General features: G+C 38.1%; 1 protein-coding gene across 1 annotated transcript in view; it reads right to left on the bottom strand.

The window, feature by feature from the left end:
- Nucleotides 1–2,215: 2,215 nt before the first annotated feature.
- LOC140241534 (cilia- and flagella-associated protein 206-like) overlaps nucleotides 2,216–22,906 on the bottom strand; it is a 145,924-nt gene continuing 125,233 nt past the window's right edge. Inside the window, exons 13-16 of the mRNA XM_072321269.1 lie at nucleotides 17,814–17,913; nucleotides 14,726–14,869; nucleotides 6,756–6,844; nucleotides 2,216–5,562 (exon numbers count right to left, since the gene is read on the bottom strand). Of these exons, the coding sequence (XP_072177370.1) occupies nucleotides 5,421–5,562; nucleotides 6,756–6,844; nucleotides 14,726–14,869; nucleotides 17,814–17,913 (475 nt within the window). The 3' untranslated portion in view covers nucleotides 2,216–5,420. The remainder of the gene's footprint in view (nucleotides 5,563–6,755; nucleotides 6,845–14,725; nucleotides 14,870–17,813; nucleotides 17,914–22,906) is intronic.

Here is a 22,906-nt window from a genome sequence, read left to right as displayed (position 1 = left end):
AAATTTCTAGGTGTTATAGTTGATGAACATTTGAGTTGGAAATACCATATCAATGATATATCTTGTAAAATATCTAAAGTTATTGGTGTTTTAAATAGGATGAAGTGTTTTTGTCCCATTGCGCATTTTAGTGAATTTAAATAATACTATATTTCCACATATTTCATATTGTATTTCTGCATGGGGGAAATGTGCATTGTATTCATTGAATAGAGTATATAACTTGCAAAAGCGTGCAATCCTTGTAATAACAAATTCATCTTTTTTAACATCTACTGATTTTCTTTTTAAGAAGTTGAATATGCTCAAAGTGAATGATGTTTATTTGTCTCAAGTAGCCAGTTTTATGTATAAGCACACTAAAGGTTATTTGCCTCAAATTTTCAGCAGTTACTTTGCTTTTAACCCTAAAAGGGCTGGGGGGGGGGGGTTGAATCAACCCTTTCATGTCTCGCAAATCTTATGACACCATTTTCGCGAAAATCGGACATATCGTTATGAGGCTGCACGACCATTTATTCATGCTTGTCAGTCCGAAAATGGCTTCACTTTCAACGGCTGAAATCAATTAATTTTAGCATCATTATGCTTGAATAGGTTCTGTAATAAATTTTGTGGAAAAAACGAAAAAAAAACAAAAGGTCTAAAAACAAAGAAATACATAAGAAATTCATAAAACAATGGAATACATGAAAAATTAGTTTTGATACCAGATTTTTTTTTTCAAGTACATTATTAGGAATGCTACAAGGAATAATGTCACCAAAAAGTAGAATGCCATTAGCTTTATTTTCTGAATTAGAGCAAAATTTATGATTTGACACATATTGACATAAAATATAAAAAATGAAAAATTCAATTTTTTCTTTGATAGTTTGGTAGATTATGCAACAGGTAATGTATGTGCCAATTTTCAGGGCGATTGCGCGATCGACGGGGGGGGGGGGGGGGGGGGTTTGAATCAACCCTCCCCGGCCACAAAACAGGCCAAAAAGCCCAGCCTGGTTAGGGTTCATAGATCTATAAATTTTTATGAAACTAAAAATTTGTGCAATATGTATGTTCCATTTTATAGATACAAGATATTAAGAAGTAGTAAAAGATTTTTAGGTCCAAAATTGTGGAACAGTTTAAACATTGATTTAAAAGTGCCGGGCTGCCCAACCTGGTGCACCCTTACCACTCCAGTGTATGTTCTAATTTCGAAAAAAATGTAATATATTTGTGATTGAAAGCCGAATAAATAAGAATAATAGTAATATACAAAGTCCATCACTTGCATCATTCAGAAGAAAATATAAATTACAGCTTATTTCAAATTATTGTATAAATGTGTAGTCCTAGATGGCTATGTGCTACATAATGTCCCGTTTTGTAGCATGCTATTCAGTAGCATGTAGTCCATTTTTAGTCATGTCGAATTTGCGAATAGTTTACAAAATGCACAATCTTCAGGACATGCATAGACATGTCATGTTACACTTTGTTCATGCATTAGTATTCATTACCATGACATACTTGCAGTGCTTATTTTTTTAATTTCTGGTCACATGACTTGTTTCAGCTGGTTCATATAATGCCGCACTGCTCCAAATATGGCAAACATTGGAAAGGCTAGTTTGCCCATAGGTAGGCCTACATGTACGCTGCACATAAATCCTGAAGGGTTAGGAATACATGTAGCTCACAAAAGGTCATGAAATTTGCCCAAAAATCTATTTATGCCCAAATTTTGAACATGTCATGTATTTCACACATTGACTGTATTAGAACGCAATGGTAAATGTGTACCTGCCAATGTGCAAACTATGCGCAAACCAAAATGTGTGCAAGTGTCAGGGTGGCTTATCTTCTCCAGCTGGTTATGCATGTCCAGTTCAATTTTCTTATTTCAGGCCCCACCCTTGGTAGTTGTTTTGGACCTGATTGTGTCCTCATACATAGCCAAAACAGACCTACATGTAGCTGTAGACCTATTAATTCAGGACTACAGTGTCTACCAGTTCAGGGTAGTCTTGCTGTTTGTCAAAAGCTTCAGCCAACTTAGCTCTGTCCATAATCTACCAGTAGAGATTTATGTGTCCTCCTTGAGCTGCTGCCAGTTGTGTAAATGAATGTATGAGAATGAAAGTGGAGTTACATTGTATGCAAGCTGATGCTTCAATGACAGGTGTCAGAGGAACAAGGAGTTTCAATATAAGGTATAGGTCCCATCTGAAGAGTACACAAGGTTGCATAGTTTATTTCAACATATAAGACAACAAACAGCATGAGTGTTATCAAAAAACACTGCCCAAATGCCTAAAATGCTCACCTAGTCGTGAATTTGAACTCCGTAACATTAATCACAGTGGGGCTGGCGCTAATTTGAATGCATTTTATGTGCATTTTTTATCTGAATGCGCTTTCTACATGTTTCTGTGAGAAAATCATGAAATGACATGCTAATAAACTCATTGCAAATTCATTGAAATATTTAGTTTTCTGAGTGTTGATATTGATGACCATTCAAATTTGCTTGAAATTGAATGATTGCATCATTAAATTGGATGCAATTTTCATGAAATCGGGCTAGAAAACATACAATACGTTCAGAATTTCAAGATAAGATGCTCCTTGATATTCCTTTTTAATATAGCATTTAAAAAAATTATAACACTAGACTCAAAGTAAAATTGTTCCAGTAGAATTTAAAGGACAAGTTCACCTTCATAGACATATGGATTGAATGAATGCAGCAATATCAATAGAACACATCATCAAGAGTTTGAGGAAAATTGGACCATCTGTTTAAAAGTTATGAATTTTTGAAGTTTCTGCTTAGTCACTGCTGGATGAGAAGACTATTAAAGCTTGTGATGTCACATGTGTACAACTATATACAGAAAGTATAAGGAAAATTCACTATATTTTCACTTTTCTCGCATAATAAAAGAACACTGACTTCCCTCTTTCAGAAGGCAAGGGGAAGAATATTACCCTTAACATACGTCAGTGACGAGTCAAGGATATGTGCACTTTTTTCAAAAACTAACATTTTGTGAAATTCTCTTTATATTTTCCTTATAACGTTGTACGCATGTGACATCATACACTCTAGTAGTCTTCTCATCCAGCAGTGACTTTGAAGATTCTTTAAATTTCATAACTTTTGAACGGATTGTCCAATTTTCCCCAAACTTTTACTGATGTGTTCTACAAAATATTGCTGCATTCACTCAATCCACATGTATATGAAGGTGGACTTGTCCTTTAACAAGTATAAGTTTCTTGGCTAGGCATTATTAGAAATAGGATGGTCGTGTGGACAAGTGTATCGAGTAATCTAAAACCAGAACATTACTGTATATCTAATCTCAACAAGTGTCATATAAGCATGTGCAAAAAGCAACAGAGAAAAGTCATGAAAGAGATACACAAAAAACCACAGCAGTCGCAAGGTAGTGGGAGGAAGAGAGCCTGGCCCTATAAGCTCCAGCATCACAGTTGCAAGAAATTACTGTAAACCAGAAACATTCCCAGCATGAAACTTTTGCAAATTGGAGCTAACAGACTTTTTTGCAGCATGAAGCCTTCAGGAATGACTGACCATGAAAAATGTTTGAGAATACTACATGTACTAGTAATACAGGTATTGATTGAACACACACTGCCAGGTCCATTCAACACACAGCAAAACTGAATGCACACTATTTAACACATGTAGTTAAAAAACAAACAAAAGAAAGCGCACTACCAGTACACATACTAGCAGTTGACTTTGGAAGCGCAAAACCTGTCCTGAGCTGTTCTGCGCACGTGTGCATACATAATAGTGTGTATGAATTGGATCATTCCACTACTTGGAAGGGGTAAACTGTCTTTTCCTCATGAGCTTAACTTACCATGGTAATTTAACATGTACAGGAAACAATGTAATATGCACTCCTATCTAGTAAGAACATCACCTCTGCAACAGTGTAGACAAAAATTTTCATAATATGCGTTTTACTATTGCAAATCTTGGCTCCTCTTGAAATTTGCCAAAGTTTCATTCAAGCAAAAATTTCCGGTTTTACAGCAATTTGTTGCTTCCACATAAAGTAAATCTTATAGATGCACTGCATTGTACACATAGTACTTAATAAGTAATGTGTTACATAAGCTGAATCAAAACAGCTCCTCTTAACTCATATTCTTTTCTTTACAGATGCCAACTAAACTTTGTTTCAAGCATCATGTGCTTGTTTTCCTTTACATTTATACTGCACATTTAGTTACTTTTTGCCGTGTATGTATGCATAATGTTATCATTATCGCTTGTGTATGCTTAAAATGTTAATCCTTGTATCTTAGTTCTGATAAGCAATGGGAATCTAAACATGTTCACACTTTAGGTTGCAACACATGACTTTGAAAAATGAAGACCATTACTTTTACTACTACAGATCTACTACTACAACTACAACAACTACAACTATGTACTTCTACTACTACTTTCATGCATCACTGTAAGAACAGCAGCACCTTCACCTCATGGAGGTTTGCCAGCACACACTATGTACTTTTATCACAGTTGACACCAGATGCAGTAACATGAACTCATCTCAGTTTGTCATTACTTACATACAATCTCAGTTGTATGCCTTTACTTTTGCTTGTTATGTATGCTATATAATTCTATATTTCATTCACACGCTGATAAAATCTATTCAATAAACTTGTTAGCATGAAATCCAGATAAAATACTAAAGAATTGTTATTTTTGTTGAGACTGTATACCTCACTCTATTTTCAATACATGAAACATGACTGGAGGTAAGTTTAGTGTTAGACTACATCCATGGGGCATGTATGTGGCTTTATAAAGGGTGCATTCATACCTTAAAATTGAATATCCGATCAAGCAGACATTTTCTATTGTGTTTGATGAGACCTGTCCAAGTAAACTGTTCCATCTGGATATTTTAAAAACCTGTTTCCATGCATTCAGTTAATTCTCACGAACATTTGGATTACCCTGTGAAGCCTGGTTTCCTGCTTCCTTTGACTTTCTCAACAATTATGTTTTGGTCATGGTTAATCACACAAGTGTGCTTTACATGTAGCTTGGAGGAAGCTACATTACAAGAGTATAAATTGATTTCTTTGCTCCATAAAGCACAATGTGCATTTTGTTAAATGAAAATATTTCAATACTAATCTAATCTTGCCATGGATATCTCTTCACAAAGTCATATGATCATTTACAAATGAACACCAAAGCATGTCTATTGCAATGGAACAACAGAGTAATAAAGATGCATTATTGTATACACTAAGACATCAGCCATGCTTCCAGTCAAGAAAGACTTTGTTGCTTATAGTCTGTGGAGTAACTCCCAAATGAACATGAATTACTGGTAAATTATAGTGCCAAGGGCCTGAAAGCATCACATGCTCTATGTCTGGTCTACATCAAGAGTTAAGTCTGTTTTGGTCATAACAGTGGTCTTGGTCTGACCACCTCGCAGGCCAGCTAGGAAGGTCTGCGGCTTGGGTACGTTTGAGTAGCCATCACGCAGAGTCTGAATGGTTTGGTCCCTGCAGGAGGAACAAAGAGCAAGCATATAAAAATATGTCAGAAGGGCGATAGGCCTATAATACATGACTATTTAAACATGTGGCAAGTTTGGAAATGCGTAAATGGAGTGCAAGATTTACTTTCATTTCATGATTATGAATCTGAGTAAGATGCAGTCAAATCCTGCTTTATAAACCGCATTTTTGTGATCAAATTGCCAGTGAATTAATGTAGAGAAACAGTGCAGTCACTGATTATGTTTACTTCCCAATTTACTGGAAATTTCATTGTTTCATGACATTTGTCATGGCATGCTTGTGAAATTTAGCTAAAACAACAAAATGCTGCAAAAACAACGGACTATTTTTGGACGACTGGTACAGAATCTACATTTCCCTAAAACATATCAATCACTTTTGGTGAAGTCAATATGTGTCAAATTCTTTTTCAATATCCTTGCCTGGAAAGTATGAAATCACATATTGTAGTGTGACATGCACAAGGGATGAAATTCTTAAGTTGTAGTAAGTCAATGTCTCTCAGAGACTCTGGTTCACTTTCTGCAACTGAGGATGACTACTTATTAAACAGATATATTGGTATGTAAACTCAAACAAACACCTGTTAAGAAAGGAGGTGAATAGACGAACATATCTGATGGGCAAATAACAATTTGCAATACCAATAAACGGAAGTCTGCAGTCTTGATATTAGAGGATGATGCCTAAAGCATTAAACAATATGTCAAAATATACTTGTATTTGACAGTGCAAGCTGCACAGGTAAAGTGAAATGATAATTATTTTACACTAGCACATTTCAATTTCAATTTTTAATTTCAATTTGTTTTCATATTTCTCACAAAAATAATACAGAAAAAATACAATCATGCAATACCAAAATTACACAAAGCATAGATTGGCTGAAACTTCATCGGCATGTACAACAGTCTGTATGAACACAAAGGTCAAACACATTTGATATGCAATGCCTCTATACAGGAACATTTTGTGAAAATTAACTGCAGGAATTGCAGAGGAGGACTTCTACTTTAAACACAATTTAACAGTAGAGCCTACAGATAAATGAATCCTCCATTTCCCTAAAAAATGCAACTCAAGTTCATTACCAATAGTACAAAATGTGCTTTTGGACAGAGATTTCCACAGAACAAGGATAGGATTAAAAAATGAGGATTCCACAAACCACTCACTTTGGAAGGTACACTTGGGACACATTGTCCCTCCGCAAGTTGCTGAGGTTGGTCTGAGCAGAATGGGTCATCTTAGTTCGAAGGTTGGCCTTTGATAGAAATATGATGAATTATTACATGATATACACATAGTATAACAATGAAATTTTAAATGTTCAGAGAGCTCATTACTCCAGGGTGTAGGAAACTTTACATTATGTTAATGGCAATGAAAATGAAAATGATGATAATAATGAAATGACTAGTACTACTACTACTGATAATAATATCAACGAATAAATCCCCAAACAAGGATAACACAACATTTACAAGGGTTTACTATGAACAGCAATCCATTTATGACACCAGTTTTTATGGTGGGGTGGGGGGTTGGGTGGTGCTGGGAGGGGGATATCCCCTATAAAGCAAATATTTATAGTTTTTCATTGTATGATAAGTGGCATGCCTCCGCATGGTTCTCCCAATAGGTCTGTAGCACCTCTTGACGTGTGAGATGACAGTTTCACATAACTGGCAAATTATTGAAATCACGTGATTGTCACAAATCAAGTGTCGAGTGTCAAGTGTTCACTTTCCTTGAACTAGGTTTAATTGGATGATGGCTATATTGTTGAAGAGAGCAGGTATTTGGGCATTTCAGGATTTTTACTTGGCCTCTGACCCTTTTATAAGTTTATGCATTGAGCAATTTCCAAGATATGGAAAAAAGTGTAATTTCAGTGTTGAATGTCCTGTTTACCTTTGGGAGCAGAGATTTTAAATATATTCAAGATATCACATTTGATGCATATGTGTAGGTTAATTATTTTTTTTGTTTCATCTGCAAATGGTAAATTACGCCTTATGCCTTTAAACAGTAAAATATTGGCATTTTAACCTGGCCTTTGACCGTTGACCTCATGACCCTGAAATTCCCAAGAGAATCACTGTCAGGCAGTACATGCATAAATATGTACAAAGTTTCATGATGCTTCCTTGAGTCACTTCCAAGATATGGAAAAAGTGATAATTAGTATTGTTACTTTACCTTTGACCTTTTGACCAAAAATTCTCCCAGAGAATCTCAATTTGGTAATACATGTATACAATATGTTTCAAGAAAATACCTCCAGGCATTGAATAGATATATTGAAAATTTGAGAAGTTGACCATGACCTTTGACCCCATGACCTAAAAATTCCCAAGATAATCACTGTCAGGTAGTCCATTCATATGTACTAAGTTCCATGGAGATACCTTGAACCATTTCTGAGATGTGGAGAAAAAAGTGAAATTTTAGCATCTTCACTTGACCTTTGACCTCACGGCCCGAAAATTTCTCTAGAGAATCGTTATCAGGCAATACATGTATACACTAATTTTCAAGAAAATACCTTCAGGCATTGCATAGATATGGGGGAAATAGTGAAATTTCAAGCACATGTGTTGCAACAAGGATTGTCGCCCCCGGCTCGGTGGTGACAATCCTGGACGGAGTTGGCGTCAAAGATTGTCGCCCCATCAAAGATTGTCGTCTGGCGACAATCTTTGATGAGGGCTGGCAGCAAAGATTGTCGCCCGCCCTCGAAGCACATTTTGCTTGTTAATATCGCTCTTGACATAGTCATTGAAATACCAACACATAACTTACATGGCTACATCCATGCAAACATGCCATGTAAAAAGTCATGGTGAGGTTTCAAGGAAGTGTGTATGTGCGCGCGCACATGATAATTTAGTGTCCGTTTGTGTGTGTGTGTATGTGTCAGTGTATGTGATGGAAGAATGTGTTTATTATGTTAGTGTATGTGTTTTGGCTGTGCGTGGGGAGGGATAAGCTGTTGTTGGCATAAACGTTATATTGATTTTATCAGCAGCTTTGAGTTTGATGAGTTTGTTTGACGGATTTGTATGAATTCGGAGTGGTGCTTGCGTGGGGGCAGATGCTGCTTTTATGCATACTGTCCATTATGTCTTATGTATCAACATTGGAAAGTCATTTCATCAGGAAGGAAGGTGGTATTGGTTTGGATGTGTGTGTGTATGTGGGGGGGGGGGGTTACATTTTGCTATTGCGAAGGTTCTGTATTCTGAAGGCTCTTTAGTCCGAAGGTTCGTTATTCCGAATTTCATTTTCGGATCAACGAACCTTCGGAATAATGCCACAAACGTTCGGATTAACGAACCCTTTTTCATTTTCGGATTAACGAACCTCTAGGTATAGGGAATTGTGTGTTTTGGATAAATGAACCTTCGGAAAAAATGAACCTTCGGAATAACAAACCTTCGGAATAACGAATAGCACCCGTGTGTGTGTATGTGTGTGGGTGTGTGTATGTATGTGGGTTGGTGAATGTGGGTGTGGGATGATTAGGTTTTGGTTAATCGGGGGTTGGTGGGTTGGGGATTTGATTTGAAGAAGGATAGTTATAAATGGTATGACAGATTTTAGTAGGATTTAATATTTAGGATAGATGTAGATTTGTTTCGGTTGGGGGGGTTGGTCGGGTTTTTTATGACTGATTTCATTCTAGATTTGTACAATGTATTTGTGTTTTTTATGTATATGTCCTTGTAAGTAAGAAGGTGTATGATCCAAACCAAAAAGGGATATAGGTTTGGTACATGTCAAAACTTTCTCGTGAAGAAATTGTTAGTAAGGTTGATCTATAATCGAGTTATCTATGTTGAAGTGAGATTATTTGTAGTATAAATTGACAAACGGATTTGTTTGTGTTTTGAATTGCCTTTGTAACGTTTTTGTTCATGTTACACCCAGACTGGGTTGATTTATGAATGATTTGAATGAAATCAATTAATATCAAGGAAAAAAAAATTGTTGAGGTGGTTTATTTGCATTATGAGGATTTGTTCGAGTGTGTGTTGGTGTGTGTTTACAATACTTATGTATTGGCGGTGTGCATATGACAAAGAATAGTGATATGGAAGTTAAGACTGATGGAAGAATATGACTACAGTGAAAAAATGAACAAAGACAGATAACATTTAGGGAGGGTACCTCCCTCGTATGCCTTTTCTCTTGGTCTCTCTCTCCTAGCCCGCCTCACCGCTGAAATTGACACACCCATACTATTTTGAAATCAACGCTGCTGTGAACTCTATAAATACGTGTTCATACACGTTGAAGGCATTTTCATTGCCACAGTTAGTGCCTGCTGCTCAAAAAAGTTTGTTCGCACAAACATCAAAACACAAACACAAACAGACACACGTATGCATACAGGCACACGTATACACACAGACAAACCACTACAACTATACAACCACCACACATGCACAGTTTCTACATATTGTATTATTATACTCTAAACACACACACACACACACACACACACACACAGCTATACGGAAACTCATACACAAGTCACTTATTGTACGCACCTACAAATCATACACAGCACATACCATGCAGCTCCCAACACACACACACACACACACACATACACACACACACACACAGACACACATACGCATAACTTACCAGTCATACCCATCCCATCAAAACATAACACCGGAGCAACCACCCCAAGCCGGGGGCAACAATCCTTGTCGGGGCGACAATCCTTGTCGCAACACACATGGTCTTCACTTTTGATCCTGAGCATGTGCACTCAAAAGTTGATAGGCATAACTTCGCCCACTCATACATATATATGCCAAGTTTCATCAGGATACCTCAAACGGTTTTTTAATTACGCTGTCTACAAAATCAATAATGGACGGAAGGACGGACAGACAACCCGAAAACATAATGCCTCTGGCAAAACTTTGTGGAGGTATAAAAAGAAAATTGTTCAAGAGGATCCTGCTCATCTGAAGCAAAAAGGAAATGGAAATATGTAAGAAAAAAAGGGGGAAAAAGCAAAGAAAAGGGCAATTATCGAAATGAAGTTTGCATCTTACATTTCAAGTCTGAAATGCGCTATATAAGAATTTGTTATTATTATTATTATTATCACATTTGACCCCAACCATTCTTTCTATATTTCTAAACAAACAATGGCAATAAATTCTAATATTATATAAATGTCAATCAGCTCATTATGCTTACAATCAATTATGCTAAATTTTCCAAAGGTTCCCAAGATAGTAACAAATCTACCCATTTGGAACACATATGATGACATAAATGGTATCCCAGGGTACCAAACAAAAAACAGCCATTTTGTTGAATTATTAATTTTTTTTAAAAAGGTTGAACCCTGGGTGCCAAAAAAAGGAAATTATTTTGGTGCTGGAGCTAGCGCGCGCTAGCCACTGCACTGCACTGCACTAAAGCACATGCTAATAGTGGTATCGCAGCTTCCATGCACGCATAGTATAACATGCAGTGGCATGGGAATGACTATGTACACGCACACACAGTGCATGCATTTTTCTCTGGCTGTCCTCGAGTCGACGTGAGGCGGCGCTACATAACGCGGTTACCTGGGGTACTACGGTACCCCGGGGTAACGCGTGATGCATCATATCAACAAACATTGTTGTGAACACTTTCTTCTAGTTCATGAGAATGGTACATGGTACCGTCTATGTTTGCTTATTATGCTACATAATAATTATGCTAATCAACTCATACCAATCATACTCTCGTAACTACATTTTACAAATACAAACTGGTGTCATTAACAGATTTCTTGTCATAGAAGACCCATGAAAAGGTTGTGTTATCCTTGCTTTCAGGATTCCTGCAAGAAGCTCAGCAACATATTGCATATTCTAATTAGGTGATCATGCTAATTAAGTTTATAAAGATAATTGCCCTAAGCTGCTGTGGTGGCAGTGAGGCTTATTCTATGTCAATATCCATATAAAACAACAACAAAACTTGTATCTAACAACTATTCAATGTCACATACATGGTATCTGGTACCATCTACTGGACTATTGTAAATATACAAATTAGATCATTCTGCTCATTATTTAAGACACTAGTACCATCTGAAAATAAATAAAAACTGATGTAAAAACAGACTTCTCATTACAGAAAACTCTTGAAAAGCCATACTTTTTTTTTTTGTTTTCAGGCTCCCTACATTGAAAGTACTAACATATTAACATGTTCATAATGTGCTAAATAGCTGAATAAATGCTAATTAGGCTAATGAAAATAATTGCCCTAGGTTGCCTAGGTGGTAACCAAGCTTAGATTACGTTAACAGCGTATCACCTATTGTGTTTGTACGGAATCTTCCTTTTTTTTTCTTGAAATTCTTCTTTCTGACGAATTTTGTGGACAAAATATCTCAACAATGACATGACCAGTTAACATGAAATTTTCAGTCAACATAACTCATATCAATATCTCATGACATGAAACATTTCATAATGATAACATATCTGTGACGTCATCTAGGCGCCATTTTGTGATTTTCAGATAATATCATATGATCGATTATAACTTAATAACTAAATGTCATTTCTGTATTATTTTTGGTAGACATGAAGTTCAAGTCATGACTGATCGTCCTGTACTATGCTAATTACCCAGGTCATCACGGTGCGTGCGTATGCGTGCATCAAAATTCTAAAATGCTTAAAACAACTTCCTGACTGGTTTTCTATACGTTTCAGACAATTTTAAGCCTTTCAAAAAATCAATGCGTTTTCGCATGTACAGCATGTAAGCAACATGAAAATGCATTTTTATCGCTTGATTTGCATTCATGATACATCCAGTGACAATATCCATTGATTTATGATCAACTTTGATCATTAACAAGGTAATGCGCTTGCGTCAAAGTTAAAATTCCGCCAGCGTCTATGCAAAAATATAGTGAAACTAGAAATGTCGCCATGGCGACTGATGCCTCCGCCATAATGCATGATTCTCCCAATAGGTGTATGGTACAATGTCTTCACAATGTGTGATGACTGACAAAATATTGAAATGTCATGTTTGTCAGAAATATCTTGAATGTTCACATTCCTTGAACTAGGTTTGCTACAATTGTCTAAGAGTGCAGGTACACGCATTTGGGGAAGTGAGGATTTTTACTTGACTTCTGACCGACCCTTTTGTAAGTTTATACATTGAGTAATTTTCAAGGTATGAAGAAAGAGTGTAATTACAGTATAAAATAGATTTTTTTTTTTTGCATTTAAACCTGGCCTTTGACCCTTAACCTTTGACCTTTGAGAGAATCTACATTAGGTAATACATGTATATATCAAGTTTTAAAAAATGATAATGCAAGCATTGCATATACTAGTTAATGAGGGAAATAGTAAAATTTTGAGGAGTTGACCTTGACCTTTGACCCCTGACTGATGACCCATGACCCCTACATTCCCTAGATAATCCCTGCCAGTCAGTACATGCCTATGTATCAAGTTCCATGAAGATACATTGAACCATTTGCAAGAAAGTGAAATTGTAACATTCTCACCTAACCTCTGACCTTTTGACCTTTGACCTTATGACATGAAACTCTCTCTGGAGAATCTTTACGCAGTAGTACATGTCTACACTAAGTTTAAAAAAAATACCTTCGGACATTGCATGGATATGGGGAAATAGCAACATTTTTAGCATTTGACCTTGACCGTTTGACCTTTGACCTCTTGCCAATGTCACTAAAATCAACTCAACTAATTGCCCCATCATACATCATCCTTGGACCAAATTTGGTGAAAGCTGCTTCATCTAGTTTTGAGTTATCACGTAAACAGTTAAATTTTAGGATTTGACCTCGATCTTTGACCTTTGACCTCTGTCCAATTTCACTCAAAAACTAATTAAATAATTGTCCCATCATACATCATCCTCGGACAAAGTTTGGTGAAATTTGCTTGATCCAGTCTTGAGTTATCGCGTAAACGGATACAATTTCATGATTTGACCTTGACCTTTGACCATTGGCCGATTTCACCCAAAATCTTATCAACTAATTGCCCCATCATACTTTATACTTGGACCAAGTTTGGTAAAATTCCAGTCAATATTACTCAAGTTATCGCATAAACGAATGCGGACGGACGTACGGATGGACGGACGGACGGACAACCCGAAAACATAATGCCTCCGGCACCACTTCATGGCGGAGGCATAAAAACATGACTCTGTTTATTTCGCCATAGATCTTTAGAATGTCCATTAACCCTTTGTTTTTACTGCATACAAAAGCATATGAATTGTAAATAACATTTCAAGTGTCAATATTTCGATTAAAATACTATGACCTCAGCATATTGCCATCTAAAATAAAAAAAGTGGAATTTATTTTTTTGAAGTACTGTTTCTGACATTCATTTGCATTTTTGCTCAATATTCCCCCAAATTCGGATATGTTAGACTTTGGACAGTTGTCTTTCAAGTCAGCATCATTGTTTTTCAATTTGATTAAATGCAAAGTATCAAAATTTGCCGAGTTTAAATGGTATGTCTATGGGAGGCGATTCTTTTCCCATTCAAGCACTGACTTGAAAACGTTTTGGAACCTGTATTTCAGTTGATTTTGCTCCACTTCCTCTGAAATTTAAGTATGTTGTAGCTGAGACAATAAGCTGCAGTAATCATGCATTTAATTTTTTTTTTTTTTTTTTTTAAATATCCTCATCAGGTTGACAATTTTGTAGCTTAAAACTGAAAATGAGAATCAGCTATAGTGACGGGGCGATTGTTAACGGCCTGTTAACGATCGCCCCGACACTGACAGGCATGCTAACCTGGAAACACTGAACTGCACATTACTTGAATATGAGACCATTCTGAAGCAAATAATTTTCACACAACAATAGATATATAATGTACTCTTAAATGAATCCCACAAGGACTGGAACAATCATCCCCGAGTATTCCCACTGATTCCCACTGATCAGTTACTAGCCATCCCCTTTAACCACTACAATCCATTCTGACCTGCTTCCATATTATCAAGCAGGAAAATATAAAACGTACACAAATTTACACATGAAATACCTAAAAGGAGAGAAGAGGCACAAGGTGATCATAAAGGAGACTTCCATACCAGTTTGATGGCTTTGCGCCTCAGCTCCCATTCATTCCACTCATAGGACTTGACGATGTTTGACTCAACAGGATGGACTTCAGTCTGTATTCCCATGTCACACTTAGTGATAGGCTTCTCGATCATTTGTCCTTGGTCCTTACCCTGTGTTTCAAAAACATAATACATGAAGGATCTTATATGTAATATTTGTGAGCTTTTATACTTTTCAGCTAATCCATAGAAGGCGACCAATACACTATACTTCATACAATGTCTGATTGTCACTTTACAGGGAAAACTTGATATGACGAGGAGGTCGGGACCAAGCAATTTTCCTTGTTATAGCTGATATCTCGTTAAAGCAGTTAGCATCAAAATGCGATAGATGAGGACACTAACATGACACGTGGGACTCCAGATCATGTTTCAATTGATACTGATAACACTGCAAAGTATCTGAGATAATTACTCACCTTTATGTGTAAAAAGGTATTTTTCGAAATACAGTCTTTATATGTAAATTTTAGATAAAGGTTGCAGTTAGGAAGGAGATGATCATCCTTGATTGTCTGTGAGTTGGAGCGTGGTGAGACGGTTCTGCAAGTGTGTGATGTGTGTGCAATATTCGAACACACTGTTATGCATACAACGCTGTGTGTCACTAGCACTCAGCATGCAATTATCTATAGATCGACATCCTGTACACATACGGAGAGAATCATAATGTCATGATACGTAAATGGCATTGTTGTGCTGATAGCTGACGAATTACAACCATTCAATCTTTTTTTCTTTTTTCTTTTGCCACAAGATTGGGAATTCCCTGGTAGGTAGGAATAGGGCCATACATAGCCCAGCAGCACACTTAGGCTATGGTCACAACCCCCAAAATCAGCCTGCTCGGGGACCGGTCGGCGAGTTTTTAGTCAATTTCGGTCGGAGAACGACCGGTGATCGACCAGTGACCGACCTGGCACCACTGATTTTCAGGGCATTGGTAGGTCGCCGCTGAAGGTTTAACGCGGAGTTAAAATTTCAGCGCCGACCGACCAGTTTTCACACGCTGCCCAAAATACGCTCGGTGTGCGAGCGGCAACCGCGCAGGCACTGACCTAATCGAGCGGTCACCGCCGAGTGATTTAGGGAACAAAAATAATAGAGACAAAAATAACAAAAGCACAGAGGAAAACCAAAGGTATAGATCGAGCGGTCGCCGCCGAGCGATTTAGAAACTAAAAATGATAAAAGATAAAAATGACAGAAGCACTGAAGGAAACCAGGGACTAGATGGGGAAGAGAAGCCAGGGCAACGTGGTAGAAGCAGGGGGAAGGATAGAGGCAAGGAAACCCCACCAACATCTCAGCATCTCAACATCTCGGTAACCAACATGAGGGACATGGAAGATAGGGACAACCGCTTTGGGGCAAAAGAGATGAAAGCTAAAAGTTAGTGTAATACAGTTAGTGATATATGGTTTGGTTTTCTCATCATTTAGTAAAGCCCTATTGAATGAAGAAGTCATGAATGACAAGAGATGGGGAAATGAAAATATAAAATTAAATAAGAATAGAAAAAATACTGTTAAGTATAGAAGCAAACCGAGATATTTGGGGAAATTCTAATATATTCTAATCTTTGTTCCATCTTGGGTTTTTCTCCCTTTTGTTTGATTGCCTAATTTTTCTAGTTATCTATGGCTTCACATAAGTGAGGTTTGGTACTTGATAATTTAACTCTTAAATCTTTAGACTCGAGTTTTATCTTAATCAATTAATTAATTGATCATCACATCACAAATCACATATATGGCTACATGAATAAACCCAGGTAGCTCGTGAGAAATTTCCGGCAGAGACCGGCGGGCGGCTGCCGGTACGCCCACGGGACACCGGTAGATGACCTATCGATCACCCGTTGGTCGCTGCGTGATTTCGTAAGAATCGGCCGGTGGCCGGTGGGAGATCGTCCAGTCGCCAATGGGGCATCGCTTGGTGACTGCTCAGTCTCTGCGCAGAGAAGATCTCCATATTTCGCAAATTTTTAACCTGAAATCGACCGGTGGGTGACCGATGGGAAATCAACAGGGCATCGCTCGGGCATCCCTGAGGTTTTAAACTGCTGGGCGGTGTGAAAATTTCAGCAGTGACCGAGCAGGCTACAAATCGGTCGGTTGCCGCTCTGAGTTGTGACGGTAGCCTTACTGTGCTTGTATAAACCAGGGGGGGGGGGGGTACATATTTCACACACAAGTACAACATGCAGCGCTAGCTTGAGTGCGATGCAGAAAAATAATATGTGACACACTTTGCGTCGCATCGAGCTGTAAGTAATCTGCGAACATGGTCGTGGATATCAAGCAGAGTTTTACGTTGCCATAACAGGTTTGATTAACTATGTTTTCCTTTGTTTGGAAGTCACAAGATTTATTTCATTATAGCAGTCATCTTGTAACAGCCAACTTCGCTATAAGAGTAGCGATATGCATAGACTTGTGTGGAAGAAAAGTTGGGACTGTGAATGTTTCCTCATAACAACCGTTATCTTGTTATAGCAGTATCTTTATATTGAGTTTCCTCTGTATTAGATATCACAAGGTTTTGTAAACTGGGTAAGCCCCCCCCCCCCCAAAAAAAAAAAAAAAAATTATGTCTTTGAAGTCAATTTCTATTGGCAGCAAAAAACATGTCTGTCCCATGCAGTCAAACATTAATTACTATTCCCATTATCAGCATGCAGCAGTTTCTGAAATTCTCGAAAACAAAGAACCACTTTCATCACTCTATCCAGGTCACCTTGTAGAATAATTACTGCACATACAAGGTATCAACATAGATAGACCCAAAAAAGCAGTAGTGGCTAGAGTTTGCAAAATGAATTTCTATGTACAAGTTAGCCAATCAAAACTTGTTTTGAATTACATAAGGAAGGTGTTTGATGGCATTTATTTTGCGATCATCCTATACAGCTTGCCTGCTAACAGGCTACCATTCTAAAACTAGACACTATAAGGAAAGTGTTTGAGGTTGTACATGGCCATCTGGGGATTGTAATGAGAGAAAAAGAGAAGTGCAACGTGAACGGAAGAGTTCATGCTGTACAAAATACCTGTGTATATGGAGTTATGGTAGCAAATTGGGCATGGAGTTCCAAGAGTTGAATCAACTGTGGAGACTTCTTTGCACACTCTGCAACATAAGCGATGTATCTGGAGATATGAGGATAAAAAAAAAGACAAAGACTAACAATGCATTCAAAAGTTCTATTTACTGTCTTTAAAGCCACAGTCACTAGACAAGAGACCCGCGGGTCTAGCGCTCACCTGAGTATCGCAAGTTCACCTTTCACGCAGTCACTAATCTAAATTATTCACAACTCTACTAAAATTTGACCAGGCATTCTCAAGTAGATGATGAAAATGTACAGTAAGGGCCCAAATTTTTAAAGATTCCTTAATTTGGGGGGATTGGGGCCCCCTGGGGCCTTGTGGGTGGGGCATGGTGCCCATTTTGATAAATTGAGATCCTGACCTCCTAGGGATGCTACCTGCCAAATTTGACGAAAATTCATCGTGAGGTTTTCAGAAGAAGATGAAAAAGTACAATTCAGGCCCCCATTTGGACCTTCCCAACCCCCCCCCCCCCTGCCCCCAAGAGGGACACCCCTGGATCTGCTATGAACAAACTTGAAACTACAGTCATTAATGTACTCACTCATAGTATTATCTTAGCTCTATAACTTCTGATTCTAGAGAAGATTTTTAAAGATTCCTTCACTGGGTTTGGGCCCCCTGGGGGCCCCTGGGTGGGGCATGGTGCCCATTTTAACAAATTGAGATCGTAACCCCCTAGGGATGCTACCTGCCAAGTTTGGTGAAAATGGGTCATGGGGTTCTCAAGAAGAAGATGAAAATGTACAATTTCGGCCACATTAGGACCCCTCCCACCCCCTCCCTGGGTCCCAAGGGGGGGGGGGGGGCACCCCTGATTCTGCCATGAACAAACTTGAAACTACAGTCATCAATGTACTAACTCATAGTATTAACTTAGCTCTATCACTTCTGGTTCTAGAGAAGAAGATTTTTACAGATTCCTTAATTTTGGGGGTTTGGGCCCCACTGGGGGCCCCCTGGGTAGGGCATGGTGCCCATTTTAACAAATTGAGTTCCTAACCCCCTAGGGATGCTACTTGCCAAGTTTGATGAAAATCGGTCTTGGGGTTTTCAAGAAGAAGATGAAAATATAAAAAGTTTACGCACGACGGACGCCGGATGACGGACGCCCGACGAAGGTCGATCGCAATAGCTCACTTGAGCCGTTGGCTCAGGTGAGCTAAAAAATGGCTTGATAGTCATAAAAAAAGGTGAATTATAGATTTTTAGGAAGCTTAAGTCCATAGGAATGCAAATAATTCAGGACATAAAAACTTCTCTAAAACTAGAAATGTCGCTAAGGCGACTGGTATGCCTCCGCCATAATGCAAGATTCTCCTAATAGGTCTATAGTACATGTAGACAATGTGTGATTACATTTTCACAAAATTGGCAAAATATTGAAATGACAAGTTTGTCACAAATGTGTTGAATGTTCACCTTCCTTGACCTAGGTTTAATTGGATGAATAGGAGAGCATACGTACTTGGGGATTTAAGGACTTTGACCCATTCATAAGTTTATGCACTGAGTAATTTTCAAGGTATGGAGAAAAAGTGCAATTTCTATAATGAAAAGTTCATTGTTACCATTTTCATCTGGCCTTTGACCCTAAAATTCATAGGATAATCACTGTCAGGCACAACATGCATAAATACGTAGTAAGTTTCAAGATAACTTGAGCCACTTCTGAGATATGGAGGAAAAAGTTAATTCAGCACTTTCCCTTGATCTTTGACCTTTTGACCTTTGAGGCAAAAAAAAAAAGAAGAAAAAAGAAAGCTTTCAGAGAATCTCTATTAGGTTATACATGCATACATCAAGTGTAAAAAAAAAAGAAGATAATCCTGCTGGCATTGCATAAATATGAGGGAAATAGTAAAATTTTGAAGTGCTGCCCTTGACCTTTGACCTTTGACCCATGAACCCTAAATTCTCTAGATATTCACTGCCAGTCAGTACATGTATATGTTCCATGAAGATACCTTGAACAATTTCCAAGATACAGAGAAAAAAGTTAAGTTTTAATATTTTTACTTGACCTTTTGACCTTTGACCTCATGACCCCAAACTTTCACCAAAGAATCTTAATTGAGTAATACATGTATACACTAAGTTTCAAGAAAATATCTTCAGGCATTGCATAGATATGGTGGAAATAGTGAAATCTTAAGTATTTGACCTTGACCTTTTGACCTTTGACCTTCAGCATGTGCACCCAAAAGTTGATAGGCACAACTTCACCCCCTAATACACATACATGCCAAGTTTCATAAGGATACCTCAAAAGGTTTTTTAGTTACGCTGTCCACAAAATTAATTACGGACGGAAGGACGGACGGAAGGACGGACGGACGGACGGACGGACAACCCGAAAACATAATGCCTCCGGCACCACTTCGTGGTGGAGGCATAAAAAATGAGACACTCTTTACTGAATGTGAAAATCTGACCTGATGGCGAAGTTAGATTATGATGTCATGTTATGAACAAAGCAGCACTGCTGTGCTGTTGCTACGTGATGTGGTGGTTCAAAGTTTGAATTCTTTATAATCCGTAGGCAAAGTGCAACGAGGTGATGAAGTCGACAAATGTCTCCCTCACAGAATTAGGAACACGTATATTGTTCATTACAATTTGCATAGATATGTACCTACTGAAGGTAATTTGCTTATTTAAAGAAAGAAAAGTTTACTTGAATGTGCTTTTGTGCCTTAGTCTTGACTCTTGAACAGTCCTTAACTCTTGCTAGTAAAACAGAACCCTCTGTATATTAGATGTTTACACAAATGCCACATAGGCTTACATACCATTTAGGCTACATCGAATACAGATTTATGTCAATATTTTAGTTTCAGTTTTTAGTTTCACTTCATTTTCACAAACATTAGGATAAAGTTAGCTTTTACACATACATGGTAGGCCCCCATCGTAATACTGCATACCCTAGACTGATTACCCTATATATTCAAACCACAAGCATGTCCATTAGTATGTAAATGATAAACCTCTCGCATTTCTCTTCCCTTTTCTCTGCGTTTGTTCTTTTTAATGCTCTAGCAGGAGTGAGAGGTATGCGTATATCAATATACCCTGACTTGCCTCCGTATTGGAAATGAATTAATAAACTTCAGGCCACATGTAGCATTCCGATCATCTCTTTGAAATTTCAGTTTGGTTTTGTTCAACCCAGTGAGGGAGCTGTAAATAGAGTAGAAGGTATGCAGTGTTTAGTATTAGTGAAGAGCTTTTTCATGCCACACCCTGCAGAGTATAGTGTGTTTGAAGGGGTTCTGTATCGTTCTGCCTTGGAAAAGGCAAAAGCTTTTATTTTCATCATGGCTGTTTCACTATGCATAGCCATGGGTAGCCTTTAGCCAATGTGGTCTGGGCTTATTTCCCGTGTGTCTGAATCGAGACTAACTGCGATACGGCAACGAACACGGTCGGAGGGGCTGCAGGCCCAAACCGCCTTTACTACCTTGAGTGATTGTTTTAGCTGATTTCTCTTTATACGTATTGTTTTTCCTCTACCGTCACAGTAGATAATTACATGCAGATTGTCTTGCACAAACCCCTCCGAGAGTAATGCCACATGACACGATTCACCGATTAACGACGAGAATATGAGAACTCCGATTTGCATATTCACTAAACTTTCTAGGTGCACGATGTGGTCGTGCATGTGCGCGAGCGATCAACCACACTGTGGAGAACGTATGTCGAAAAGTATTGAATTTGCAACTGGAAAGTTGAAGTTTACTTCTTTCAAGAATTTAAATACAAGTGACAGCTGTGAGTTCTGCATTGTGTGGATGAGATGTTTTGGCCTGTGAATCTTCCCACCGGTTATGGCAAAAGTGTATCATTTGAGGCAATTTCTTCGTGCAATTGAAGGACTACGTGCGGATAGAAGCCGCGGCGAGTGGCGGGTCTATCCCCAACTGCACTGCAGCTACACCGGGTGCATCGGGGGGAGAGTTCGCTGATACTCCGCTCTGCTGAGCATGGAAGTTGTCATCACCCCACATTTCCCTGGCCTTATTAAGACACAGGTAAGAGTGTGACCTGAATGTGTGAACACTTTGGCCCGAATTCACGAAGGTGGTACAAATGAAACCATGGTTTAAACCATGGACAAAAACCATGGAGCGCCAAGTGTCGCATGGAATATTTTGTTATGAAATCAGTCATTTTGTCGATGAAATTATTTTGTAACAAAATGACAACATTCTGTAACCAAATGAACATTTCGTCCACGATATGATAATTTCGTTAACGAAAGGGTCATTTTGTTGACGAAATGACCAATTACATAACAAAATATTTTGTGCGACACTTGGCGCTCCATGGTTTTAGCCATGGTTTAAACCATGGTTTCATTTGTACCACCTTCGTGAATTTGGGCCTTTAAGTCTAGCCGGCTAGTTTTTCGCTGACGTAAGGCACTTGTGACTGCAGTAAAAATGAACATAATATCAGTTTTTAAACTGTCTATTATCAATAGAATTAGAAATGAATTGCTATTGCAGCTCTTTTTAGTCACGAGTTAAGTGGTCAACAGGTCAATAGTTCAATAAGTGTATCACATCAATGCAGAGCCATCCCATGTGGTGGAAGGTTTACAAAATACATAGGCCCTACTTTTTTCTTTCCACTGTGATGTTGTGTAGACCTATTCAGTAATCGTAGCCTTGTGGTTGAAGGGTTAGGCACCAAGGGCCTGTTTTGGTATGAATGTGGGGGGGGGGGTGGGCTTCTGTGTGTAATTTATGAACATTTTGCCAATTTTGGTATGCTTTCATGAGAGAAATGCTAATGACATTAGTTACGCATGCACAAAATGCATGTATTTATGTATATATGCCGGTATACCTGTATATGGCCCTGTATGGGGTCTTGGGTCAGTGATTTAACGTGTTAGTAGTTAAGTCAATATTGTACAGTAATACTTTCTGTTCTTTTGGAGGCTTAGAAATTTTGTGGGAATTTGATTTTCAATTTTATGCAAATTCTGTACAGAATCAATCATTGAAGACCCATGGACTTC

This window comes from Diadema setosum, chromosome 18, assembly GCF_964275005.1.
Source record: "Diadema setosum chromosome 18, eeDiaSeto1, whole genome shotgun sequence".
Lineage (NCBI taxonomy): Eukaryota > Metazoa > Echinodermata > Echinoidea > Diadematoida > Diadematidae > Diadema > Diadema setosum.
Note: the sequence above shows the minus strand (reverse complement) of the source record. Positions and strands in the feature narration are given on the sequence as shown.